Source organism: Bombyx mori, chromosome 24, assembly GCF_030269925.1.
Source record: "Bombyx mori chromosome 24, ASM3026992v2".
NCBI lineage: Eukaryota > Metazoa > Arthropoda > Insecta > Lepidoptera > Bombycidae > Bombyx > Bombyx mori.
This window is the reverse complement of record NC_085130.1, coordinates 5,884,665-5,911,987: the sequence shown is the minus strand read 5'-3', so window position 1 is coordinate 5,911,987 and position 27,323 is coordinate 5,884,665. Positions and strand designations below refer to the sequence as shown.

Genomic DNA, 27,323 nt, shown 5'->3' with positions numbered 1-27,323 from the left:
TGGCAATCAATAAAATCATAGAAGAATATTGTAGATTAAGCGAAAGACACGTTGGTATGTAAAAGTTGATCCAAAAAAATAAACCCGGAGTAATGGAAATTCAACTCTGTGCTGTCGGTGTTTAAAGTTCATTTTAATATTGTGTCAATAACACTATACACATTGCTTAAGATGCTATGCTCATCTACTATCAAGTAGAATGCGTTCTCGAAACATCTTACCAACATTACCGTGAGGGTAGATTGGAAATTTATAAAAGCCTATAATAACTACACGATATATAGCCAGAGATGTAAAGTAACATTGTAGAATTTATTAAATAAATAAAAAATATAAAACAAACAACTGAATTTGTAGTTTTTCTTTTATTGCTGAAACGAATGAATGAGCACGCGGTAAGCCCGATGTTAAGTGAGCACTGGGGCCCATAGGCATCAACAACGTAAATGCCGCATCGACCTTGTCAATTTGACCGATGCATTTGTGAAATCTTTATGCATTACCTAAGCACTAATCACTACATTCATCGATATATTACTTATTACGACTATAGACTAGGGCAGCGGTACTCAACCACTGTGTCGCTACACATTAGTGTTCCACAAACCCTCATCAAGCATGTTGGGAGACATATCTCTCTCTTCCAAGCTATTTCTGAAGTCGTCGTGGCCTAAAGGATAAGACGTCCGGTGCATTCGTGTTGAACGATGTACCGATCTTCGAATCCCGCAGGCGGGTAACAATTTTCGTAATGAAATACGTACTCGACAAATGTTCACGATTGACTTCCACGGTGAAGGAATAACATCGTGTTATAAAAATCAAACCCCCAAAATTATAATTTGCGTTATCAATGGTGGTAGGATCTCTTGTGAGTCCGCACGGGTAGGTACCACCACCCTGCCTATTTCTGCCGTGAAGCAGTAATGCGTTTTGGTTTGAAGGATGGGACAGCCGTTGTAAATATGCTGAGACCTTAGAACTGATATCTCAAGGTGGGTGGCGCATTACGTCCAGTAACCACTCAACACCAGGTGAGCTGTGAGCTCGTCCATCCATCTAAGCAATAAAAAAAATTTATCCCACAGGGTGGTAGGGTCAGCTTTCCTTAGTTTACTCCTCCACTTCGCTCTGTCTTCGACATCCTCGTCAGCAGCATTGCATTCCCTTTTGTCCTTCTGCACTATATTCTTCCACCTTGTCTTGGGTCTACCTGTAGGTCTTCGACTTGGGAGGTCGAGCAGTAGTACCTTTCCAACGCAGTCAGGTGGCTTCCTTTTTACGTGACCATACCGTTGGGAGATATACAAACACGATATTTTTAACTGTAGCGATCCGGGGGAAATGCATCTCTGTGGTACATATAATAACACGCTTGTTTACTAGATACATAGAACTGCGCAGCTACGCTTAAGGGATTAATGATATATAATTTTAACGAGTGTACCTATACTTAAAATATCTACTATCAAAAGTTTCATGTAAATGTGGAAATGGGTCAGAGTACAGAGTATGTTACAGAGTACAGAGTATGTTAACGCATCTGTATATTTTTTTTATTTTTGATGTTAATGCACTGTCGATTGCACCTATAATTGAGGTGACATCTGCCATGAACTTTTGCCAATTTGTCAATGTTTTGTATTGATGATCACTTTGTTGGTGTAACTTAATAAATAAATAAATAAATAAATAAATAAATCTCTAAGTAAAAAGGTTGAGAACCACTGACCTATTTCTAGTTTTTTTTTTAAATAAAAGAATTGAAAAGGTGTCCACAACTAATCTGACTAAAGTTAATATCAAACAAGACCAATAAATTAGCAGTAAACAATTTGCCTGATCGTAAATTCTGCTATAAAATGTGGAAATTGTGTTTCTACGTAACATTGTGTAATGCTGTAAATTATTTCGATCGAATCGAAGAGATGTTACGCACAGCGAGGAGAACGTTTGAGCAACCAAATTATAACGAAAGCTGTTAGTATCTTTTGGGTATTTTTAAATCTATAAAAACTATTTTTTTAGTAGTATGTGCTGTATATCTTATCTTATCTTATTCTTATAATATAATATATCTCTATATATAAAAATGAATTGCTGTTCGTTAGTCTCGCTAAAACTCGAGAGCGGCTGGACCGATTTGGCTAATTTTGGTCTTGAATTATTTGTGGAAGTTCAGAGAAGGTTTAAAAGGTAGATAAATTCCTTTTGTTTGTTTTAAGTTTATTTTATACAAAAGCTTAGGTCTTTTATTTATCGATTGAGGCACTACGGAGTCTACCGGGCCAGCTAGTTTAATATATATTTTGATATCAGTCATGACCGGTTGGATATTTATTTGAGCATAGATTGCAGAATATAGTGCCCGGGAAACACAGTTATGTGCTCAAATCAAAACGTTTTGGAAAAACCTAAGTACCTACACGTGACTAATATTCCATTGTCTGTGTTTATAATAGAAACTACAAATCAGCCGGTCATCGTTCTCGTCGAACCCGTCGCTTGCGACGAAGGGCTCGGCGAGTAAATTAACCCATAGACACAGCCCACTGAGTTTCTCGCCGGATCTTTTCAGTGGGTCGCGTTTCTCTTGCTAGTGTTAGCACAATTCTCTGAGGTTGAGCCCGCGAGCTCACCTACCCGCGAATAATTAGCGGAGAAAATGCACGTCAGAATTATACCTACTGAGCATCGTTCACAATTCGAACTAAATGGGGTATCTTATTGGTGGTAGGACCTCTAGTGCGTCCGCACGGGTAGGTACCACCACCCTGCTTATTTTTACTTTGAAGCAGTAATGCGTTTCGGTTTGAAGGATGGGACAGCCATTGTAACTATACTTGAGACCTTAGAACTTATATCTCAAGGTGGGTGGCGCATTTACGTTGTAGATGTCTATAGGCTCCAGTAACTACTTAACACCAGGTGAAGTCGTCGTGGCCCAAAAGATAAGACGTCCGGTGCATTCGTATCTAGCGATGCAACGCACGCGGGTACCAATTTTTCTAATGAAATACGTACTTAGCAAATGTTCACGATTGACTGACACGAGTGGGCTGTGAGCTCGTTCACCCATCTAAGCAATAAACAAATTGTTTATCTTTCAGTCTTTTCTTCTTTGGAAAACTATGAAGTGAACGCTAAACTGGTTACCGAGGTAGACTACCCTTGGATAGCGCGCGTAGTCCATTCCACTAGTGATGAGCTACCCCACATATGCACTGCTGTTTGCATCGAAGATAGAATATTCATTACGGCTGCACGATGCATATTTAGGTGATTACTAAAAAAATTTACCCGCGTCACTTGTCAGTAGTAAGCTCTTTATTCGCGGGGTATATATTCCGGTTTTTTTTTTGTATAGCTCAGATAAATTGAAATCCTTTTTATCAATGTGTATGTATCGATTAAATCCGTGAACAAAGAAATCTTTAGCCATAAACATAGATCGCATTTTTTTGAATCCGCGAATAGTGAAAGCGCGAATAGGGAGCTTTTACCTACCTGTATACCTACTCTACTAAAATTTCATTCGCTATACTTTTGTCTCTTTTTAGTATCATTTTTTTCCTTTCATCGAATCTTATATCACTACGTCTCTAAAGAATGTTTCAAATTAACAAAAAACAATTTTCTTTATTTACATACACATAACTAAAGCCTTCGTCAAACAGAACGCGTACTTAACGTCGCGCTCTTTTCATGTCACACCAATTGACTAGATGAGTCTAACGCTCCTTGACGCAACGCATTCGCCAAATCATAATGCCTTTCGATAGCAGTGTGAGAATTTAAAAGTATTAAGAAATCGAGCGATTCAGATGTGGTGGCATTGTATAAGCATGGATATTTTCTAACTATTTATATCATTTTTCGGACATTATATAGTATTTTAATACACATTCACTCGGATGCTAAAATAAAATTTGTAAAAATTTACAACGCCCGACGTCAAAGCGTCCTAACGCGGCGACAGAGCGCTGCGTACTTATAGCGCTGGGGCTCTGTTTGACGGTATGTTACCATAATAATACAATACATCTCGGCGTCAGTTTAGCCCTCTGACATGCGCTAATTACGCGTTCTATTTGACGAAGGCTTAAAACAGTATAATAATCTTGAAAACTTCCAGTTTGAAACCACAATACACCCGGATCATATACAATTCACATAATCTGAAACCGATAGCCTTTGTGATTCCTCGCAACGGTTCGAAGCAAGCTTTCGACGACATCGGCTTTATAACAGTACAAGATTATGAAAACGTTATTTGGAATGTAATTCAACCGTTACAAGGAATAAATAGAACGGACGAACTGTTTGATTGGTTTGTTAATATAGAACAGTCGTACGGACCTATCGAGTATCGGGTTGTCGGATATGCAAGTCCAAAGGTAAACTTTTTCTCTATGAGACCATTGAATACTAGTTGTATCCGCCCGCTTCGCTAGGCATTTAAAATTAGCATTATTATTTCTCATTCCCACGAAGATTCTCATCGATAACGCCTCCGCAACTGGTGTAGGGAGTCCAACGCTCATATAAATATTAGCCTATCCATGAAGTACAATGTATTTTTTATATGGATACCAAGTTTCAAGTCAATCGGATGCATGGTTCACTAGTTATAACGGAGCATCTGTAAAAACCACTGTAGATTTATATATTACTATGGATATGGATAAGGAAACAACGTTTGAGAAAGCTTTGGCAATTCCAGAGCCTTCGTTTCCTCTTGAAGGCTCAATCGGTCGGGCATCTTTCGGGTGAGCATTGCCTTGTCAGTGTGCTTAGTGAGAGTTTTTTAACGTTCTCGATAGCGTAAAAGTTAACCCAATTTTGTATGCAGTTGGAACAGCGCCCCTAGCGGCAAACGTAGACAAACGAACCCATTCCATACAAATATTTAATAAGCCGACTTTAACGCTATCGAGAACGTTAAAAAACTCGCACTCGCACTCTAATTAATTTATACTTTATAAAACAATGCAAACAGTCTTGTTTTATTATCTGTATTAGTTTATTAAACACTATGCTTTTTCATTTTAACTTTACTCAGACCAAAAAAAATGGTACATACCTAACTAAACAACATTCAGTATAATTACCAGTGTTACCAGATGTGGTTTTGTAAAAACAAAAAAAACCTATTATTATTTTTCCTACCTATGGTGATAGCCTTGGGAAGTTATATCAGCGTTACCCTCGCGTGTAGGTGCTCTCGGGGCTAAAACCGGAGGTGTTGCTAACACTGACCTTACCAAGAGCAGTGCTTCGCAGATTCTACCAACAGATCGAAAACGCGATCCACTGAGAAGATCCGGCGAGAAACTCAGTGGGCAAATCTTACCTCAATACGCAGACAAACGCTCGGGAAACACCATAGACAGCGCTTATTGTCATTTGCTATGAACGAGAAATTTCAATTTGGTTTTTAAATTATCGTTTGTTTACTTTGGATCAGTACTTAAGCAGGTTTCATTTGATTTTTAACACCTATGAAAGTGATATTATTCTAAATTGTTTTATTCTTTCATTCATTCGCTATTCAGCCACTCTTGTGCACCCTTAGACATGTGCCTCTCCCAATTTATATTAATAAGCCCAGTCTTCAGCTCTCCTGATCCATTGCTGGTCACTCTGCACAAGTCATCAAGTAACGGACGCTGGCCTAACGACTTCATTTTAAAATGAGAATCCAATATATTACAAAATGAACTTTGATTTTCTAGGGCATCCATACAATAAAGACCGTGGATAGGATTTACAGTCTCACAGAATTGGATGTCGTTTCTAACATGGACTTGTGTTCGAATATTATGACGTATTTTGATAAGATCAAAGGGTTCAAAGTGCCCTGTTACCATTCCTGCGATCTACCAGAATTCATAGAGAAAAATAAAAGGTGTGAAAACTATCATGGCGTCGAAGGGGGCGCCGTATTTGACAAGAAGAAGAATCAATTAATCGGTGTTGCCACATGGGGAGCGTATTATCCTAAATACGAATTACCGGTCGGATACTCTGTGGCGAATTCGGATAACTTCTACGCGGACTACATGTGCGCTAAAAGGATTAAAATGGATAATGATATGTTGGTCACGAACGGACATTACCAGCACATTTGTGATTTTTTCTGAATCATTAAAATGCATAAAATACAATAAATGCTCTTTATTTTTTTGCTTCAATTTAAATTTTAGACTTAACCTATTTTTCGCTATTCACTTAAACACAGAAGTGGCTAACTTAAAAAAAAAAACAAAATGAAAATCAACTATCATTGACATCGAAATTAAATTTAAATTGAGAACTTGAAAAAGAGAACTTAAATTTTTTTGTACTGTCTTTGTTTGCTTCTTCAGTATTGTGATCCTTAGAGTTTCCCTGTATGTTGTCATCGGCTATAACAGACTCTGTGTTACCAATTTTGTTATTTTCTTCTGTAACGGTAGAAATATTTCCATTTTCTATTTGATCTGAAGTCAAATCGAAATTAAAACGGAACGACTCATCTCCTGTAGTTTGAAATACAGATTTCCTAAAAAATGTTGCCTTTGGTTTTTCCTGTACTTCTGATATTTTGATTTTACTTGTCACTGAAAACAATTAAATTTAAATTAAGTATACCTTAATACTGTTGTGAATGTGTGGTTTGATGCCAAATTGGGCAACCACTATCTTCCATGGTTCATATCCGGGCATATATCAAAGTGATTCTCAGTACATCTAGAATAGAACAAATATGCATAATGTAAGTTTAAGTGAAGTAAATAAAAATATCACTAAGCAAATGCAGTATTTCTGTAAATGTTAGTGCTTATAGTCAGGTGGTGGTCAGTCTGCAATGGTGATCACCTCTTGTTAGGTATTCATATTTATGTAATTATTTTTAAGAAAATAATTATTGACCAGTTGTGGTTGAGGTCCTCAAACATTTTATTATAATTTATATATGGATATGGCGAGATTAATATGCAGTTACTAACAAAACAGAAAACTGTAGACAGCTAAAGCAAATAGTCGAAAACCTATTAATAAGCTATCAGTCAATAAGCATTGGCAATAGAAAAATCAATTAATAGGCTAGCGGTCTGTAGTGTTAAGTAGTTCCATTTAGTAGACTTCCAATTTCATATATTATAGCTTCATGAAGATTTGAAAATTAAATACTTTAATTTTAAAACACATTCATATATAGTGATGTGTGTTTCATGCGATAAAAACAAATTTATAAAGCAATTAGATAATAAAGGTAAATAAATGGGGACCACTTTCCACTTATTACCATACAAAGGTGTGCGTGCGACTCATTAAAAGTAAAATATCCTTATTCAAATACTCAATCACAAATATTGAACAGGCATTTTACTATACACATTTAAATCAGAATTAAAAGTATAGTAATATTTCATACTGTTATATTTAATGAACCAGGTGAACACTATGAGTACCTACTTAGCCCCAATATGACCTCATATCAATGCCACAAAATTTGAAAACACAAAGTTTATGTTGGAATTATATACAACACATTTGTACCGTATACTTAAAATTACTGCCACACAAGCGAATTATATTTAATTACCTATAGATATCGGTGATCCATATAAAAATTGATGCACCGATGCTAATAAGATTATAATTGAAAATATCAAGTTAAATGTAGCTTTAGTGTGAAAACATACTTTTAGACAATTTTTTCTCCTCTGAAGCCATTTTAGCTCGATAATCACCGAAATGTGTCCTCATTAATTGTCTCTTCCTTATAATCGGCTGATTATTGTTTTTCAGTACAGTTAAGACTTTCCATGTTTCTTGCACTGAAATCAAAGTCAAATGGATATTGCAAATTTAGTAGGAGGGTAGGTACCGTGCAAATCGAGAATTTTAAATTAAGAACTTTTTTATGAAGGCACGTATTTTGATATTTTGATGTAGCGTATTTTTTAAAACTCGAACATCGCTAAATTGGATAATTTTTTTTTTAATTTGTCTTATTTTAAAACTCACATTGTTTTTCGTTTCCTTTCTTTTCATTTAAAGTTCGCTCTAACTGTTGGATACACCAACATAACTCGAGCTGAAACTGTCGTAACGATTCCTCGGGGTCTACACCTTCGGACTCATGTTTATCAATTTTACAAGGTTTCTGTAAAGATGTCGATTTGCCTTTATTGTGCAATCTTGTTGGTTTAGGCATTTTATTTATGATATTTTATATCGCCACGTTTTGAAACTTTGTTAATTCCAGAGAAGTTTTGATGAAGTGTAATCTGTGTATTATTATAATAACGGATGTATGTAACGTTCTCTTTGTAGTAACGAAACCAAGTCAACAGAGGACACTAACTTGGAAAAAACTGAAAACAAATTTATAGCATAGATAATTAAGTAGCATTTAGATCGGGTGCACATTGTCATTCCTGCCGGCACCAGTTTATTGTCTATGGTTGATACAGACTGTCCCGGTGACTATTTTATTTATTTATTATTGTACAATATATGCAATGCGATAGATTTTTATTTTAGACTAGCTGACCCGGCAGACCTCGTAGTGCTTCAATCGTTAAATAAAAGACCTAAACTTTTGTATAAAATAAACTTAAAACAAACAGCAGGAGTCCGTCCGACGGGGGACACATCAAAGGAAAAACAAATTGTTATTTTTATTTAATTCCAAGCATTTTCATATTTATCTACCTTTCAAACCTTCTCTGGACTTCCACAAATAACTCAAGACCAAAATTAGCCAAATCAGTCAAGCCGTTCTCGAGTTTTAGCGAGACTAACGAACAGCAATTCATTTATATATATATAAGATACGATAAGATAAGATAAGATAGATAGAAGATAGATTAAAGGTATTAAAAACTAAACTTCGCATTATGCCAATAGTTTGATGAATCGTTCGAATTAATTCTCTTCTGTACGTGTTATCAAATAAACCGGCCCAACCGATACGAATGAGTATTTCCGTCCGGGCTTAACATAGACAAATATTTTGAAGAAAAAAAATGTTTGCCAGGGAAGACCGCTGATGATTCTAATAATTCCTCAAATTTCTCATTAATATTAAGTTTAAACGAATCTTGTGTCTAATTTATATTTATGTACTCTATTATGGCAGATTAATCTCTACATTGGAAATCTGTAAGCTTAGCTCAAAAAATTTTATACCAAAAAGTTCACAAAGTTTAATTTATAATTAATAATTTTATTATTTAATTAATTTAATAGTTAATTTATGTATAATATAATTAATATAGCAGATTTTTCATAAAAACCCGTTCCTATGTAATGTTCCTCCTTTTAGTCGATACGCGCCTGCAATATTTCTTTACAATCATACGATCACATAGCGACATCCGGCTGTGACATAACGTTTTAAAAATTGGTACTAAAACGTAACCTTAAAGTTGTAAAAGCAATTCCAAAATTTCATAGTATGCCGCTTGGAAAATTTGGAAAAATTACTCTTTCGTGGTAAATAACTAAATAAGATATACCCAAGTTTATCACCAGCTTACTTTTGATTTACCTTTCGTTGGTGAGCGCAGAATTAAATTCGATTTTACTCATTTCATCATTCGTCTATTTAGCCAAGTTCTATTTTGTGTAAATATAATTCTACAAGATAAGTCAATTACCTATCACAGCGTATTATTATGCTCGCCTTTTATTACTTATTAATAAGAAAACATGAAAATTAAGTTATATACTCCACAACCTTGACTCTCATGTGTCTTCAGCCACAAGAAATCCATCAAAAATAACGTCATAACTTTGGAATAAACGTTAAAAGCGAAGATCTTCGAGCAAGCGGGTTTCATTTCTAGGGTAGACCCACGATCTTTTGTAAATATGCATACTTATCTTGGAAATGTTGTTAATGCGATTCAGTTATTTTGGAAATTACTTATAGTCTATGTTACCTTATACTACTACGCAAATACAAGACGAATCTGTATTCTAAATGAATTTGAACTCACGTTTATGCATTTAGATTAAAACTAGTGGATTTTATATGCATATTTTGTGGATTCTAACTTAATTAAAACTTGATAAGTCTAGTTTCTGAGATAAGTAGCTGTTATCGGCTGTTTCGCCTGTGGCGTTATAGAAATGTGTCAATTTAGTTTCCTGTGGGTATGAGATGTTTTTTTGGAATAAAAATCTCCTGACCTAAAACTATGTCAAAAAAATCATGTTAATTTATTGCTTCATTTTAAAGTGAATTAAAGACAGACAAGCACACTTTTTAATTTATACCATTAGTATCAACGTGTATGATGTAGTATGATTTTATTAATTAAGCTTAGTTATTTTATGTTACACGTTTCACAAATGTTCCAGACCCATTAGCAGAGAGAGGATGTTTTAACCCAGGATCGGTGTTAATTTCAGGTTAGCAATAACAACAGCAAGTTTATCATTATTCGTGGTGGCGAAGAACTACATTAATACTCAGCGTGTTGAGAATATGAAAGCAAGAGAACGCATGCGAAGATCTAATCAAGGAGAATACCCTGACTTGTATCGGAAATTGTGAACTTGAATTCATTATAATGTGAGTATCTCTCTAGTAACTCTAGAAAATACTGGTGAGTAACACTAAATTAACTGGTGATAGGACCTCATGTGAGTCCTCATGGTTAGGTACCACCACCCTGCATATTTCTACCGGGAGCAGTAATGAGTTTCGGTTTGAAGATTGGGGCAGTCGTCCTAACTATAGTGAGAGCTTTGAACCCATATCTCAAGGTGGGTGGCGGCATTTACGTTGTAAATGTCTGGACTCCAGATACAACTTAACACCAAGTGGGCTGTGATCTCGTCCGACTAACTAAGAAAAAAATTTGTATACAGTGTATGAATGTAACTAAAAAATATTTTAATCTACTGTAGTTTCCAGATATACCATTGAACATTACTTAGTTAAAACGTAAAGATGGCAGTACCGCAGCTAGACCCTGCAAAGCTGCAATTGGTGCAGGAACTGGAGATTGAGATGATGTCCGACATGTACAACCGCTTGGTGAGCGCATGTCACCGGAAGTGCATACCAATTAAATATCATGAACCTGAATTAGGTAAGCCAGGCAAAAAAAAATATGGCGAACATTATAATTATAGGGACCTTCAAAATTGTATTCATTGTGACACACAAATGGTTTATTAAACTGTGGTCGTCGTGGCCTAAAGGATAAGACGTCCGGTGAATTCGTATGTAGCGATGCATCGGTGTTAGAATCCCACCAGTAGTTACCAATTTTTCAATCAAATACATACTTAACAAATGTTCGCGATTGACTTCCATGATGAACGAATAATATCAAATAAAAAGTGTAATAGAAATCAAACCCGCAAAATTATAATTTGCATAATTACTGGTGGTAGGACGTCTTGTGAGCCCACTCAGATAGGTACCATCACCCCACCTATTTCTGCCGTGAAGCAGTAATGCGTTTCGGTTTGAAGGGCGGGGCAGCTGTACTGTTAAAAGTGACACCTTACAACTCATGTCTCAAGGTGTGTGGCGGCATTTACGTTCTAGATGTCTATGGGCTCCGGTAACCACTTAACACCCGGTGGGCCGTCTATCTAAGCAATAAAAAAGAAAAGAAAGATAATTATGACCTTCAATGTCCATTTGTTTCTTTTTAAGCCATCACACTTATGAAGTTTATGACCTATAGTTTATAATTATTATTATAAGCTAAGCTTTAGGGTTATACACTGTTACAGGACATCTACAAATACAAAAATATATAGATGATATAAAGATAGGTGATATTTAGAAAACTGATGTAGCATATGCTTTTAAAATAGATACAAGTATTTAAGAGATTTAATTGCCTCGCTTATATAGGATGAGTTAATTTTGAACATGATCTTCTCTTCTTACAGGAAAAGGCGAATCTGTATGTTTAGATCGCTGTGTAGCCAAATACTTGGACGTACATGAACGCATAGGTAAGAAACTTTCCAATATGTCACAAGGAGAAACCGAAGATCTCACAAAGGTCAACATACCAGACAAAAAATAGTACGAAGCTACTACTCACGACAAATCAATCAGTTGCTAGATTTTTCACAGTGACCAGTACAAGACATCTGCAGATTTGAGATATTTTGTTGTGAAAAATTTGCAGTAATATATAGGTGAAGTAGTCTTTCTATATATAATATTAATTCTGCCATTATGTCAGTACTTCACTATGAGAAAACAATCTACTATCACTAGTAATCTCGAGAGATTATGCTACCTTGGTCATCTACCCTAACAAGGGCAGTGCTTCACTTGTGACGTTTGGGAAATAATGTTACTCAATTTTGTCTGTGTAGTTCAAAATTCAAATTTTTATAACCGGTTCTGTAACTGAAACATTGGCTGAAACGCAATTGGTGCAATTATTTTGCCTACTTCTATGAAAACTATTTTTCTAAAACTAGTTTATTTTCATAATTAGTTCAAAGCTCTGTCCAGTGTTGTTACTTCATACGGCTATTCAAAAAAGTTATGTTTATTTATCTCTACACTACCCTCTATGGTACTCTCACAGCTCGACAATATTTTAAAGATACTGTAATACACTGTACTGTAATGCATAAAAAGTAGGATTATGTAAATTTTAAGACAGAAACTAGCGGTTACCGAATGAAACGACCATAGAGTTTAATGAACAAACAAATTTTATTAGCATTCTTTTTTAATCATAATTTAATACTGTTCATGTTTTTCAAGATCAATCAGCCATAAACTGTAAATTTTTTTTTTTAAATTTTTTTATGATTGAAAGATTACTGGTGGCCCGGAGTCCTTTCCAGTTTCACCAGGACACGTGGGACATGTTTTTTTATAAATATGCTGGAATGTCTTACGTGAACACGAAACTTAATTAAATTTATGCTTTTAAATTTCATCGTGATAAAAGCTGAATTGATTTGTCGTAAGTCAAAGCTTACAAAAGTAACGTTTACAAACAATGCGGAGACCGCGTTTCAGAATTCTGAATGTTATGCTAATTAAGGAATTCTCTTATTGAAATGCATTTTTTTTGTTAATTAGCGTGGACTATATGTTTAGGTTGAATTGTTAGATAGTTATTAAAAAATAAAACAAATGAATAAATGCAACAAACGTGTTTTATTTAAAACAAAAAAAAAACAAACCTATCTACAAGACAAAACAAACTATGAATCTACTAAAACGGTATGTACTTACACTAAGTTTTTTAAAATTCGAAAGGCTATCAATTTGATAGAATTAAGCTTTTAACAAAATTAGTGTAGGTCATGATTCTCAAAACAATAAACGAAAAAAAAAAAAAACAATTCATTTCTCTTTTATTCCTTTGCCAGATTCGTTTATCCCGAATGCGTAGCCGGGGCGGTAGTACTTTATAAGCTGCGTCAGTATAAAAACATTACTGCCATAGAACATAACGCTCTGACACCAGATCAACATGAAAACCTGCCTGCATTTGAACTCTAATTGGTACGCGAAAAACAACCAAGCACATTGAGTCGCTATCCAGAGGAAAACCAAGTAAACAATTTTACCTGGTTCCATTTTGAAGTCTTTTAATACCAATGGTAATAACGAGAGGAACCAAATAAAGTACTGTGATGTCATGACGCTGTTATAAGCGACCAGCACGACGGCTTGCGCGAACATTGCGAACGGTAATGTTTTTGGGTCACAACCGTAATTCAGACTCAGCAGGAAAAGTAGAACGCACTTGGAAACCTGTGCCAATATTTTGACAATATCAAATGACATCTGATCTTTCGTTAAATACGTATAGTAGAATAGTATAGAGAAATTGTGCCTAGTGTCTTTCCTGAGGAGATGATAAATATATGTTTCGAATAAGAATTCGTAACCGTATCTCAAGTACATAGCGTACGTTATAAATAAAAGACTTGTAACGCAGCTAAAGGCTAAAATCATTTGGTTCTTGTTGGGTAGCAATGAAACTAGACCCTCTTTGATTGGGGTATTACGATTTATCTTATATTTTCCTAAAGATAGATACATAGGGAAAGTGAAGGCTAACGGGTACAAGCGTAGATGTATTGCGGAACCTAAAAAGAAGCCTGATAGGACGATGTTGGTTATAGAATTTTTAAATACGTTCGACTGAAGGAAGTATATCGATAGGACGATCAAGAAACACGGGAATGAATCGGCATTGCCTCGAGTCGAGATGCCTATACTTAGAGGATTGTAGAGCCAAGATAAGGCACAGTATTTAGCTGTGACGGAAGCATATTTCGCGACGCCCAATTGCCGTTCGACCAGAGATTTGACGGCAGCCGCCAGAAATATATCGAAAACGGAAAAAAGGATTTTTCCGAATTCTCTCCCGACAATAATGTTAGGTATCATTAGATACGCGATCAAAGGGCTGTATCTGTAAGTGTGCCGGAGATAGGGCGAGTTACCCTCCACCAAATGTCTCGCAGCGTCCGTGAAAACTTTGTAATCAACATCAGTGTATGGTACTACGGAAAACCTATCGTGTATATTCCCGTATAATATGAACACCAATCTCACGGTCAGACCGATACAAATGTGGTTCCCGAATGATAGATCGATAAATTTCGATACGCGATCCATTTTTTTTTCTATTTCAAATCCTAATTTTCGAATCTTTCGCTGCCGACTGTAAACACTTCTTGAAATCGGCGAATTCTTTTGCGCAATCGTCTTTCTTCACGGAACTTTCTTTGATTAGCACGCAGTGGGCGTACAAAGCGCCCTGTTTCGAGCACTTCGCGTATAAGAGGGGATATTTCGCGAGTCGGTCCCTTGCTTTTGCAACTGATTCCATATCAGTTAGTTCTCGGCCTGTGTCTCGAGTTCTTTATAAAGGAAAGTCGTCGGGGGCTCGGAGAGGTCGATCGTATCGCGAGGCCTTATGAAGATATCGTAGATCGGCTTCGAGAAGAATATTCCGAGGGCAAAGGCAGTAAAAGTTATCTGAAAGGTCTTCGGATACTTATAAATCCAACTTCTCTGGCCTAGGGTTGTGCTACGACGACGCTGATTATCCATAATATACCTGGTAAAATAAAACAACATTTTTAATTAGGAATTTCCTTAATGTTGTTTAAATATAAATAATTTATACAATGTGGCCTAGTAACTACAATTGATGGACAAAAAAAAATTTTTTTATTGCATAGATGGATTAAAGAGCTCACAGCCCACCTGGTTAAGGTTAAAACAAAATTAGTTTGCGTAATAACTGCAAATTTAGTTGCCTCTACTAGTGGTAGGACCTCTTGTGAATCTGCGCGGGTAGGTACCACCTGGCCTATTTCTGTCGTGAAGCAATAATGCGTTTCGGTTTGAGGGGTGGGGCAGCCGTTGTAACTATACTTGAGAGACCTTAGAACATATATCTCAATGTGGGTGGCGGCATTTACGTTGTAGATGTCTATAGGCTCCAGTAACCAGGTGAGCTGTGAGCTTGTCCACCCATCTAAGCAATAAAAAAAATGTAAGAACACTGAAATAAATAAATAGCGCTCGGATGCATCGTGTGGTGCGCTGATTTATAAAATCCAAGCAGTTTTCTATATACCTGGTCACTTAATATGTGGCCTGTCGGTCACAGGCGCGAACTGTCTAGGTTCCAGATCGTAACCTTCGCAGACTAATGACCTAGGTTTGTGCTTGATACAGCACTGTCGCATCACTTCGAACACCTTATCGCAGCGGACTTCCTGGTAGCCGTTCTCTGTATTAAAATAATACGAACATAATTATCGCTTTCAAGTTATGTACATCTTTTTAAACTAGTACTAGTGGTCCCACCGTAGTCGAAATTCGACTTTAATTAATTTAAATTATAAGTTTGAACATTATTAAGGTTCTATTGTTAAAGGCTATTCTACTTCTATAATCACAGATTCTGCCAAGACTACACTATAGACAAATAATATTAAATACTAGCGACCCGCTTCGCTTCGGAAACATTAAATTTTATTATTGATAGCTGAGTCCCGCGATGTAGCGCGCGGTTATTTTTATATCGCGGGTAACGCCGCGAGGCAAAGCTAGTCTAAAAAAAGTAGCCTAAGTTACTCCTTACATCATCAGCTATCTATCAGTGAAAGTCTCGTCAAAATCGTTCCAGCCGCTCCAGAGATTAGCCGGAACAAGCAGCCAGACAGACAGATAGACATAGAGACAAAAATTGTCAAAAATGTTATTTTCGTGTATGTACCGTATATATATATTGACATGCATGTAGTAAGAAGCGGTTATTTCAATATTACAAACAGACACTACAATTTTATTTATATGTATAGATAAACAGTATTAACCTATTCTCTATTCCACCACAGATTGAGCAATAACAAAAGATTGACAATAAACATGGAACATATATATGTATGTGTGTGTATCAAATAGATGGTAGTATGCGTAATGTTTTTGTTATTGATTTAATGTATTATTAATGCATAATTTTTAAAAAATATTAACATTCTGCACTGCTTCTCTATATTCTCTATAAGTGTGGAAATTTTCATACTTCTCCGTCCACGCAATTTTCGTAAAAAGGGATACAAAGTTTTTCCTTCACGTATTAATAAATAGATATATATACTAGCCGTACTCGCCCGCTTCGCTGGGCATTTAAGATTATTATTTATGGTCATTATTATTAAGGAGTCCAACATTCGTATAAATATTATTAGCCTATTCATTAAGTACATGTATTTTCTACATGAATACCAAGTTTCAAGTCAATCGGATGCATGGTTCAGTAGTTATAACGGAACATCAGTAAAAACCACTGTATATTCATATATTAGTATAGATATAGATTTCTTCTGTGCGTGTTTGTCACTGAACTCCTCCCAAACGGCCGGACCGATTTTAATTAAATTTTCTGTGTACATTCAGGTGGATTCGAGAATGGTTCAGATTTACAAATCAGCCTGGCAGATGGCGCTGCAGTCGGTATCTAGGTTATTTATTTCCTAGAAATAATGTATATGGCAAAACAACGTTATTGGGCACTTCACGCCCCTGTCATAGGGGCCAAGCTAAGTTAGTTATACAGGTACCGCAAGGAGACAATGACACTTAAAATAGGATCGTTCAATCATGATTATCCTTCGTGCCTTTGCTTTGTTCTTAGAGATAGCCGACGATTCATCTTTCATATTATCAGCGTTAAGAAATAATTATTGTTTGCTTTGGGTAATATAATAGTCTTGTTAATAAGAGGTTATTTAATATAATTTATATTAGTTAAGCAAAAATTGCCCGAAATTTCGAACCTTGAGGTTGAGGTCTTATGTGTCTTATAGATGTCTATGGGCTCCAGTAACCACTTAACACCAGTGGGCTGTGAGCTCGTCCACCCATCTAAGCAATAAAAAAAAAAGAAGATCAATTGGCAATGCAACAGATATACCAAAGAACGGTCATGTACCAGTTTTCTGCTCATTTCTGTCTCGAAACATTTCTTGTTCCGGTACGAAGCGTGGGAAAATAACTGGGTCATTTATCACATCATCGTTAGCGATACGCTGATTGCTATTAACCGCGTTCAGTAACACTCGCATCATGTAAGTGAGCAGTATGATTACAGTACAGTATTACAAACGCAAAGAAACCTCTCTGCATTAATACTGCGACACTGGTACAACAAAAGATTTATCTATACTTCACTACATAATATAAAACAAAGTCGCTTTGTCTCTCCCTATATCCCTATGTATGCTTAAATATCTTTAAAACTACGCAACGGATTTTGATGCGTTTTTTTTAATAGATAGAGGGATTGAAGAGGAAAGTTTATATGTATAATAACATCCATTAAATAGTGGAGAAATCAATAATAAATTACAGTTTCCGAAGCGAAGCGAGGGCGGGTCGCAAGTAATATTATAAAGCTGAAGAGTTTGTTTGAACGCGCTAATCTCAGGAACTACTGGTCCGATTTGAAGAATTATTTCGGTGTCAGATAGCCCATTTATTGAGAAATGCTATAGGCTATATAACATCATGCTAAGACCAATACGAGCGGAGCACTGATAACCTCCTCTTTTGAAGTCGACTAAAAAGCATGATTTTGGTACCTTGAATAGCTCCCTAACATTCTATTATTCAAAAATATTTTCACTTTCTATGTAAATGAAGAGGCAGGTATTTAGCGTTATGCCAAAGTAACTATTCCACGCGGACAAAGTCGCAAAAGCTAGTAGATTTATATAACAAAAGATACTAGACTCCATAAAAGCACATTCGCTTCCTTTAATAAAAAAATCATCCAGTTTCCAAAGATATTTGATACTGATTGTGACAACCAGATCTATTTGGGCCGCAGTTATTTGTTTATAGTGGTACCAGCCCGTGTAGGCAAATTTTACAACAATCTTATCCACATTTCGTATACTAGTAGTAATTATTGGTGCAATGTAGAATTTTCGGCTTTTGTGGAGTATAATACATATAAAACTTCTTCTTGAATCACTCTATCTATTGTTCAAAACTGCATTAAAAATTTGTTCAATAGTTTAAAAGATCTAAGCGAACAGACAGCGGAAGCGATTTCATTTTTGACTATGTAAAGATACCGAGACATCTCCCGGCCTTTACTGATTAATACTACATTGATATCTTAGTGTTAGCCGGTCGTTGTCAGAAAATCAAAATCACGACGCCCAAAAGAATTACAATTGACTCGTTCAAAATCCCTTCCTTCCGTTCATTTTGATGACAAGACTTCCTGTTTTCCATACAGTAAACTCGGGGACCCGTTGTCCCTCTGGACCGGAACAAGGTCGGGAGGGGATCACTGTGTGACTACACGCTTGATTCGAATTACGCGTTATCTTACACACGATGACAGTCAAAAATATTTTAAATACTCTTCGAACAAAACAGCACGTATTTCACAATAGCGATGCATGCCTTGTCGAATTCCTCGCGTTCGCTCTCAGTGCTTTAAGGTCCTCAAGCACCGGTTACTATCTTCGTTGAAGTCGACGAAGACGAAGATGAGTTCGACGTGCGAACTAACCCAAAACCCATCGAGTTTTTCGCAGAACTTCTCAGTGGGTTGCGAATCCGATCCGGCGGTTGATTCTGCGTAGACTGCTCTCACTATGGCCAGTTTTGGCAACTCTCTCAGGTTTAACCCTGTGAGTTCACTCACTAGCCGGTGCGTAATTGGAATAGCCCAGCGAATGGGTAGGAAAAAAAACGGGTTATTAACAGTATTTAGGAATAGAGTTAAATTACCGTGTGTATTACAGTGTGGTAGTGCTTGCGAATGTCTCACGCTCGCGTTACAGTTTCAAGTTCCGCATTTATCGGTTCATAACTAGTATTGGGTCCTGTGTTCTAGATATGAATAACAAATATGAGGAAAATGACCAAGTATGAGGAATGATGGATGAGTGTACCACATCCCTTAACGTCGAATACATATTTAAAAAATACAGGAGACGTAATATAATCCGACACGGGTAGGTACCTGCTTATTTAGCAATGAAACAGTCGTGCGTTCCAGTTTAATGAGTGAGCAAATCGTCATACAACACCATCTACCTCATGACTCAAAGAGTCTTGCAATATCCACGTTGTGATGTCTATAGGCTCCAATAACGTGACACCAAGAGCGGGCGGAGAGCTGACTCAGCTATCTGTGCGATGATTAAAAAAAAATGACGCCGATAAAAAACTGAATCAATATCACGTGATAAATACTAATAATAGCTAATTTAAACGATCGCTAACCGACTAGGCAATAACGATTATATTCAATAGATTTTTGCAATTATAAACGATTAGATTATAAGTCCGTTGGGATCATTAACGTGCTAATTCAAATGGCAAAATGTACAGAGGTATGGGTATGGTTTACTGGTGGTAGGACCTCTTGTGAGTCTGCGCGGGTAGGTACCACCACCCTGCCTATTTCTGCCGTGAAGCAGTAATGCGTTTCGGTTTGAAGGGTGGGGCAGCCGTTGTAACTATACTTGAGACCTTAGGACTTATATCTCAAGGTGGGAGGCGCATTTACGCTGTAGATATCTATGGGCTCCAGTAACCTCTTAACACCAGTGGGCTGTAAGCTCGTCCAAACATCTAGGCAATAAATAAATAAAACAAGCGACCGCTCACCGACGAAGCAATAACGATTATATTCAACCAATTTTTGCAATTACAAACGATTAGATTATAAATCCGTTGGGGTCATTAACATGCTAATTCAAATGGCAAAATGTACAGAGGTATGAGCCCATTATAGGCTTTAAGAAAAAAAAAACTATAAAAATTAAGGTTTTAAGCAGAATGTTCACGTAGTTTATACAAATGTGACTTATTAGCCCGCTTCGATAATTCGGTTTCGCCTGCCGTCTGTCATCGACATTTTTTTAGTTTTTACAGGCTGTTGTGTAACCAAATGATTTATAAATTACGTCTTACGTCACGTCACGAGACCGTACACGTATGTGTACCTACGTGAGTGCGTACACTTCCGACATTTCACAATTTCAGACGAAACGGGTCGTATGCCAAACACTATTTTCACTGTTTTTAAAAACCACACGAGACTACGAGAGACATCACTACATAGTATAAAACAAAGTCGCTTTCTCTGTCCCTATGTATGATTAAATATTTAAAACTAACTACGCAATGGATTTTGATGCGGTTTTTTTTTATTAGATAGAGTGATCGAAGAGGAAGGTTTATGTGTATAATAACATCCATTAAACAGTGGAGAAATCAATAATAAATTACAGTTTCCGAAGCGAAGCGAGGGCGGGTCGCTAGTATCTAATATGAAGAAAAACAGTTATATCGACGGGCGGAAGGCTATTTGGTTTTAGAGACATTTTTCTTTGTAATTAAAGGTGCTTTTTTTGGTATTAGCATCAACGGTTCGATTTCATTCCCGATCCTGCGGACAGAATGGAAAGCAGTCGACGTCGCCCAAACACGTCATTTCGGATCCTCCCGATCCACTAACGGTGCTTTTAGGTACCTCAAGCACTGGTCATCGTTCTCGTCGAACCCGTCGCTTGCGACGAAGGGCTCGACGAGTAAATTAACCCACAGACATAGCCCACTGAGTTTCGCGCCGGATCTTCTCAGTAGGTCGCGTTTCCGATCCGGTGGTAGATTCTGGGAAGCACGGCTCTTGCTAGGGTTCGTGTTAGCAACGTCGTCAGGTTTGAGCCCCGTAAGCTCACCTACTAGTTAAGGTTACGCTGAAATAGCCTCTCAAGGCTATTAGCTTAGTTAGGAAAAAAAAGGTTCGATGTCTTTAATTGAAATTAAGTTTACTCCATTCAAATAGCTGAAGAAGTGTTTTTGTTATAATACTTTTTTCGCATTTTAAATCTAAAATGTCACTTAAACCAAATTATAGCCTTTCACCCCTCGATATATTATATAATACGTGTTCATTATTTGAAGCGAGTTGGAAATTGGGTTGGGATTTTAGAAGTAACAAAAAAAATCGTGCAAACGGACGATGGGATTTCAGATCACAGAGAATGGTCTGTTTACTATGCTTTGGGATCACCCACTTTTCTTGCACTTATGGGCACCTGCAACAAATACCGAGCGGATCGTAGACTGTTCAAGGAACAGTAATGAAAGACAACCTTAGCAATTTATACATATATTTTATTAACAATATGATATAATCGACATGCGCTCTTAATCTCATAAAAAACATATCTTTTATACAATAATAAGACACTAAAACCAAACAATGTTACGTTATTTTCAATTTATTTAATGTTATAACAAAATAACATATTCACTAACTTGAACAGCTCATTTACATGAATACTCAATTTTGGATTTCTTTGAATGTTTGGAAGCTTAAAAAAAATAAGAATCTCGAATAGATGTTTTAAAAAAAAAACAGTATATCTACTTTTTTTAAAAGACTAGCCCGCAGATTGATTCAACCTTTAGACCTTTAGCCCTTGTTGTGAAACTAAAGATAGTTCACTTTGAGATACGACAAACACGATAGCTACCTGCATGGAATCAAAAATGAAATCGATTTTCAGTTTGAAAGTTAACCGCGGCTTTGTATGTCTGTTAGTTGAAAATTTTATGTTTCATTTTAACAAACTTCCGTTTGCAGCCAGTTTTTTAATTTCCAACATAGCTCATCCGGAGCACTACGATAAAAACAAATGCGCGACACAAATCCTGGACTAAAAGTTCCGTTTTAACAGCGTGAAACTTTAAATAAAATAAAACTTTTTGTTTAAATATGCAAATTCACTTACCTGTATTGTTTTCATAGATTTACTAAGAATTTGAAGAAAAATCAGGCAAGAGCAACAAAAAAATAATTAAGGGACGTTTTTCTCGGTCGAGGAAAAAAAAAGTCTAATTTGGAAATCATAACCAAAAGGCTATTAAATTAATAAATGAATAAAATATTAATCGCATCAGGAATGAATGAGTAAGTGATCTTTTAAATTGTATTACGTCGTTAACCGATGGCGGTCAGTATGGCGAGACGTTCCCAATATGGCCTCTCTTCACTAATTGAAAAACATTCAGCACGTAACACATTAAGGGCATAGATCGAAATTTTATTCCAATTCAAATAACTTTACTTATATTATTCGTTTTAATTTGCTTTTTTTGTCAATTCGTAAGCTTCATAGAACTTTCGGGATCCACATTAGGTACCTACCTGCAATTTCGTTTTTCACGCTTGTTGGCAAATTTGATTGAATTTTATTATTATTTGACATAATTAAAACAATTGTTTTATTATATGCGTCGTTTCGGAAACATTACAATTTTCGTGGTCTCCTCACTGACGGCTAAAGTTTTACTGGTCGACATTTGAAGATTGCATAAAGATAATAATAACGTGGGATTACACAGGTAAAGGTTTTAGTTGTGCCTACGAGCCGCGATAACCAAATGATATATGATATTACATGTTCACCACACTGAGTAAGTTGTTATTATATATACATATACATAAATTTTCTAATATACTTTATTTATAAATACATTAATTGTAGTCTTGAATACGTGTTTTACTTTAATAAAGAAAAATTAAAATTTGCGATGTTTTAATTACATTTTAAACGATACCCAAATATACTTTTTTGCTACATACCCATATCAGCACTTCCGAACAATACTAAACAATTGAAATAAATTGATGTGGTCCTAAGTTTGAAACAAATGGTACAGATTCGATAGATAATTGTCAGCGGTCCGCAATTCGCATTATTTACATCCGATTTGAAATCAGAAAAAAATTTATCAGAACTTTTATTCATACTGGTTCATCTATATTTTCAACGATATCTGTTGTATCTACATCTTGGATCATAGTACCCTATTAAACATATTTTTATTATTAACCAACATTTAAATAGATCAATTCTGTATTAGATATCTCTCTCTATAAGAACTATTTATTTTAAGTTATATTTTTTTTATTTAAAGTTCTATCCGCAAACCGAATGAATGGCACACAATGCTTACAAATTGATAAATAGAACAGAACATTGCTAGAGATAAAAACTGTATTGATAACATATTCTGTTTAATGGAACACATTCAAGTACAATATATTTACTGTGTGAAAATTATATCATTCACAGACACCAACACAGTATTATATAGCTCCTATTTTCGGTCAATTCTCAATGAATTCTAGAAGCCAAAGTTATCTGTACAATCATTTAATTTTATAAGTGATGCTAGTGTGTTAGTGTATGAAATGTATAAGTGTTTTTCACAATGATACAGAATACTTTTGAGAGGTGCTCTATCAGTCAATTCATAACAGTCCTGGTTATTAGCGGACACTGTTTACCTTCAATTATGTTAGTACTTGAGGTGCCTCGAATTGACAATTATTTTAAAATTGTATTGAGACATCTAATTCATGAATTCTAGAGCTGAATCATGACTCATTTAAAGTTAAATGATTCTTAGGCATACCCTGTCGAATGAATTACAGATTTTCTTCCTTTCGATGGGCTCAAAACATTTTAACTTCATTATGTCCATTTGTCCAACACCAAAATCAAAGAATTTAAACATAAATCGGAAACAATGTTTATACAAACAGCCAAAATGTTATCTCCTAAAGAATATAATCATAAATCACACTTTGTATTTATTTTAATGCATTCCCACTATGCTATTAACATATACTTATCTTATATGCAATAAAGCTATACACACATTTTAATTATTATTGCTTCTCTGTGTACTATCTGTTTAATTATTAAATACATTTACAAAAAAAAAAGCTAACCATGCTTTACAAATATTAAAAAGTATTTTACTTTTAATGCGAGAGATATTCTGCCTTTTAGGCATAGTTTTTGATGCCTTTTGTGTGTCATTGTAAAGTTGTTAAAAATTTACAACACATACATATAAAAATATTTTATAAATTAAATTTGAATACGTGTATTTTATTTATATATGAATAAATTTAAAACACTTCACACCTAATTTTTTCATAATTTTTTCCTTTTTACTAATTTATTAAGGCAGTTAAAATGTTTGCAGATATTTCCGTACACAGAAAATGTAGCGATAAAAAAATAAAGTGATTTAAATGAAATTATAAAGTTTTACTTGCATCTCATATATGTTTTTCTACTTGGATGATATATCATATGTGTGAAGTTAGGTGATATGATTACTAAATAAAAGGATAATAGAAAAAGCTGCAAAACTGAAGCTCTGGATGTGCCTCTGCAGAAAACTGTTAATATAATAAAACAACTTTCTCAATCAATAGTCTTCAAATATGAAAACATAGAGTTCATATTGTTTTTGCTCGTCATTCCAAGAGAGCATGTACATTTTGGCTATTGATTCGGACTCCCTGCAGGCTCAGGTCGGTTTAGGGTAGGTTTTTCAGCAATCTGAGGTTTTTCGGCGATTAAAGGTTTATCCACTACGGGAAGTTTTTCGACGGGTTTCGGTTCTTCAATCTCATCACTCGTATCGTTAGTATCATTTTCATTAATATGAGCACCTGCTAATTTGTCTATGAATGCTTCAGGTTTTTCTCTCTCCATTTGTAAGGGTCCATTCTGTTTTTCAGGCATTGAGGGGGACACTGATCTCTGCATTACATTCTCAGGATCAGGATTTGATGGTGTTGCTCGAGCTGAATTATCATCACTGGAAACACTTTGTTTTCTTAATGACTGATGGCCTTGATATGACACTGTTTGTGGGTGATGAGGATGCAAGGGTAATCTGGACTTGTCACTCTTCCTCCATAATATCACCTCTTGTTGTTTGAAATAGCGACGATCTTCAGTGTCCATCAAAACTAAATTAAGGTAGTATCTGACAGAAAATTTGTTGTTAATGTCCCTCATAGTCGGAGTCAGGTCATAGCCAGCCAAAAACACTCTGATAGGAATACTTTCACCCCTGACTGGCGCACCATCCATTATCTCATACTTTGCTACAGTTTCATTTTCTGTAAACGTATTGGGACCAGATCCAGTGGTTTCTCTCTTGATTATTGATATTTCCATGTGCTTGATTTTTATACGTACCAGTAAGAAATAAATTTTACCAACAATAACGTCTTTCAAATGATATTTTGATTTGTTATATTCAAACTCTATGTGCAGACAGTCTTCTATGCCTACTTCCATTTTTATAGAATTAAGGACGTCCGGATAACTACAGAGCGTGTGCACGGCAATATCCACCTCCTTGGTGATGTCAGTGAGGCGCCGGACGATTGTCGCCCGCAGGAAATACCGCAACCTGACATTAGAGCCTGTATATACTTCGTATGGTTTTTCGACATTAGCAAACTCGAAAGGATACGACGTGTGTTGAAGCAGGTCGCCCGGACGCGCTAGTTCTTTAACCAGAGATATGAATTCGTGATGATTACCTCTGTCGTAGAATAATTCAATCTGACCTATGAGTTCGACCTTGATGCCTTGATGTTCAAGTTTTGATCCCGGTTTCCGCAACGTCACATTCACTTTCCCGGAGACCGTTTCACCGTCATAATACAACAATAACTTTTCTTTTTTACCATCGTCCGTTTTCACTTCAGCCACCTTCCGTTTGTCAGCATCATCAAAAACTATTTCGATATCCGCCGTCTGACCGAACCCGAAAAAGCTCATTTTCACAATATATAATTATTCGACCAAAAGATTTTTTACGTGGTTTTGTTTTGGAATAGTAACGATAAAATTGAGTAAAACATTGAAAAAACGGCGACGAAACGCCCGCGAATCGTTCGAGACGATTGTAAGATATGAACCAAAGATGGCGACTAAATTAATGTCGGCTGTCGTCGAAGTTTCATAATTAAAATTATATGAAAAAAACTCACCAACAAGACACCTCTGGATCTCACACGCAAATCTCTTACAGGGATCCTTCGACATAAATAAAAAAATTAAATGTTTTCGTACAAAAAGCACTCACAATTTTAGAAATTCTTTTATGTGTATATTTAACAATATTTGGAAATGGCAACCCAAACAATCATGCACTGATAAGCCGAAACGCCCTCTAAAACAAGAACTATGGTATAGAGAGCAGAATGATTTTCATTGAAATAGAAACGGCGACAGAATTGCTAGTATCCCAGTGCTGTCCATGCTATTAATGTGTCCGAGTCACATGTTAGTTTGGATTCGATAATTGCACTGGCTCAAAGTAATGCAAAAAATCGGAAAAAATAGACAGGGATCATTTAAAAATGCCACTCGGTAAACTATTGGCGACAAACACAGTACAAATTGCTTGAAGAACTTATTATTTACAGGATTATGTACAAGATTTACAGGCTTTAGTCATAGTCATTTGCTTGAGAATAAATCCGAAAATACTGTTCCAAAAAAATTGAGATCGTTTCATGTGAGTTGATTCATTTTTAAGTTGATGGCAATGGGGTCCGGTAACCACTTAACACAGGGCTAGTCGTGAACTCATCTACACATCTAGGTAATAAAGTTGATGGTTGTAGTGATACAGAAACTACTAATCAACCGACTAATAACACTGTTCTATGATGCTCTAATAGGAAGCTTTCTCGTTAATAAGACACACATTGAGTACATTTGCATATACATATTGATAATTATATATAAACTCCCTCAATTCGTACTGTATTTCTCAAAATGGACTAATCTGACTATTTAGCTGTAATTGAGTTTATTTACTGTTTAAAACTATTTACTTGAGAAATTTACCCAATACTTCTTCAAAATTATACAAGTGAAACAAGTTGTGAGCCTGTAAGTATGCCAGACTTTAAAATTTATTAACCATT

General features: G+C 35.8%; 4 protein-coding genes and 1 further gene across 7 annotated transcripts; 2 read left to right on the top strand and 3 right to left on the bottom strand.

The window, feature by feature from the left end:
• Nucleotides 1-1,595: 1,595 nt before the first annotated feature.
• Nucleotides 1,596-6,171, top strand: LOC134201240 (uncharacterized). Of its 2 annotated transcripts, XM_062675688.1 has the most exons (4): nucleotides 1,596-1,980; nucleotides 3,111-3,279; nucleotides 4,136-4,397; nucleotides 5,736-6,171. In XM_062675688.1, exons 1-4 carry the CDS (start codon nucleotides 1,863-1,865, stop codon nucleotides 6,141-6,143), a joined length of 957 nt encoding a protein of 318 aa, XP_062531672.1. In that variant the 5' UTR covers nucleotides 1,596-1,862; the 3' UTR covers nucleotides 6,144-6,171. The 2 variants fall into 2 exon arrangements, 1 of the variants encoding a protein (XP_062531672.1); XR_009976432.1 differs by lacking the exons at nucleotides 1,596-1,980; nucleotides 3,111-3,279 and adding an exon at nucleotides 3,689-4,017.
• A 118-nt stretch (nucleotides 6,172-6,289) lies between these two features.
• On the bottom strand, nucleotides 6,290-7,785 carry LOC693099 (NADH-ubiquinone oxidoreductase subunit B14.7; the record flags this gene model as incomplete). The annotated part of the gene is given in 2 exon segments (NM_001046852.1): nucleotides 6,290-6,732; nucleotides 7,692-7,785. The product of NM_001046852.1 is annotated as an NADH-ubiquinone oxidoreductase subunit B14.7 (mRNA).
• Nucleotides 7,786-9,423: 1,638 nt separating this feature from the next.
• On the top strand, nucleotides 9,424-13,147 carry Tim10 (mitochondrial intermembrane space translocase subunit Tim10). 2 transcript variants are annotated; one of them, NM_001043947.3, is made up of 4 exons: nucleotides 9,424-9,553; nucleotides 10,411-10,573; nucleotides 10,912-11,096; nucleotides 11,914-12,112. In NM_001043947.3, exons 3-4 carry the CDS (start codon nucleotides 10,955-10,957, stop codon nucleotides 12,051-12,053), a joined length of 282 nt encoding a protein of 93 aa, NP_001037412.2. In that variant the 5' UTR covers nucleotides 9,424-9,553; nucleotides 10,411-10,573; nucleotides 10,912-10,954; the 3' UTR covers nucleotides 12,054-12,112. The 2 variants fall into 2 exon arrangements, with proteins under 2 accessions (NP_001037412.2, XP_012552879.1); XM_012697425.4 differs by lacking the exon at nucleotides 9,424-9,553 and having other exon boundaries at nucleotides 10,919-11,096; nucleotides 11,914-13,147.
• On the bottom strand, nucleotides 13,135-26,874 carry LOC101737047 (GPI mannosyltransferase 1). The gene is made up of 3 exons (XM_004923060.5): nucleotides 26,379-26,874; nucleotides 15,600-15,755; nucleotides 13,135-15,074 (listed from the first exon to the last, which is right to left on the bottom strand). The coding sequence occupies exon 3, from the start codon at nucleotides 14,627-14,629 to the stop codon at nucleotides 13,343-13,345; it is 1,287 nt and encodes a 428-aa protein (XP_004923117.1). The 5' UTR covers nucleotides 14,630-15,074; nucleotides 15,600-15,755; nucleotides 26,379-26,874; the 3' UTR covers nucleotides 13,135-13,342.
• On the bottom strand, nucleotides 21,656-26,382 carry LOC101736916 (vacuolar protein sorting-associated protein 26B-like). The gene has a single exon (XM_004923059.5). It carries the CDS (start codon nucleotides 26,164-26,166, stop codon nucleotides 24,871-24,873), a length of 1,296 nt encoding a protein of 431 aa, XP_004923116.1. The 5' UTR covers nucleotides 26,167-26,382; the 3' UTR covers nucleotides 21,656-24,870.
• Nucleotides 26,875-27,323: the final 449 nt, after the last annotated feature.

Coding starts and splice junctions, on each gene's coding strand:
- LOC134201240 (XM_062675688.1), top strand. CDS start 1,863: ATGTGGAAATTGTGTTTCTACGTAACATTGTGTAATGCTGTAAATTAT. Junction 3,280..4,135: donor GCTGCACGATGCATATTTAG/GTGATTACTAAA, acceptor GAAAACTTCCAG/TTTGAAACCACAATACACCC. Junction 4,398..5,735: donor TCGGATATGCAAGTCCAAAG/GTAAACTTTTTC, acceptor TTGATTTTCTAG/GGCATCCATACAATAAAGAC.
- LOC101737047 (XM_004923060.5), bottom strand. CDS start 14,629: ATGGATCGCGTATCGAAATTTATCGATCTATCATTCGGGAACCACATT.
- LOC101736916 (XM_004923059.5), bottom strand. CDS start 26,166: ATGAGCTTTTTCGGGTTCGGTCAGACGGCGGATATCGAAATAGTTTTT.
- Tim10 (XM_012697425.4), top strand. CDS start 10,955: ATGGCAGTACCGCAGCTAGACCCTGCAAAGCTGCAATTGGTGCAGGAA. Junction 11,097..11,913: donor ATATCATGAACCTGAATTAG/GTAAGCCAGGCA, acceptor CTCTTCTTACAG/GAAAAGGCGAATCTGTATGT.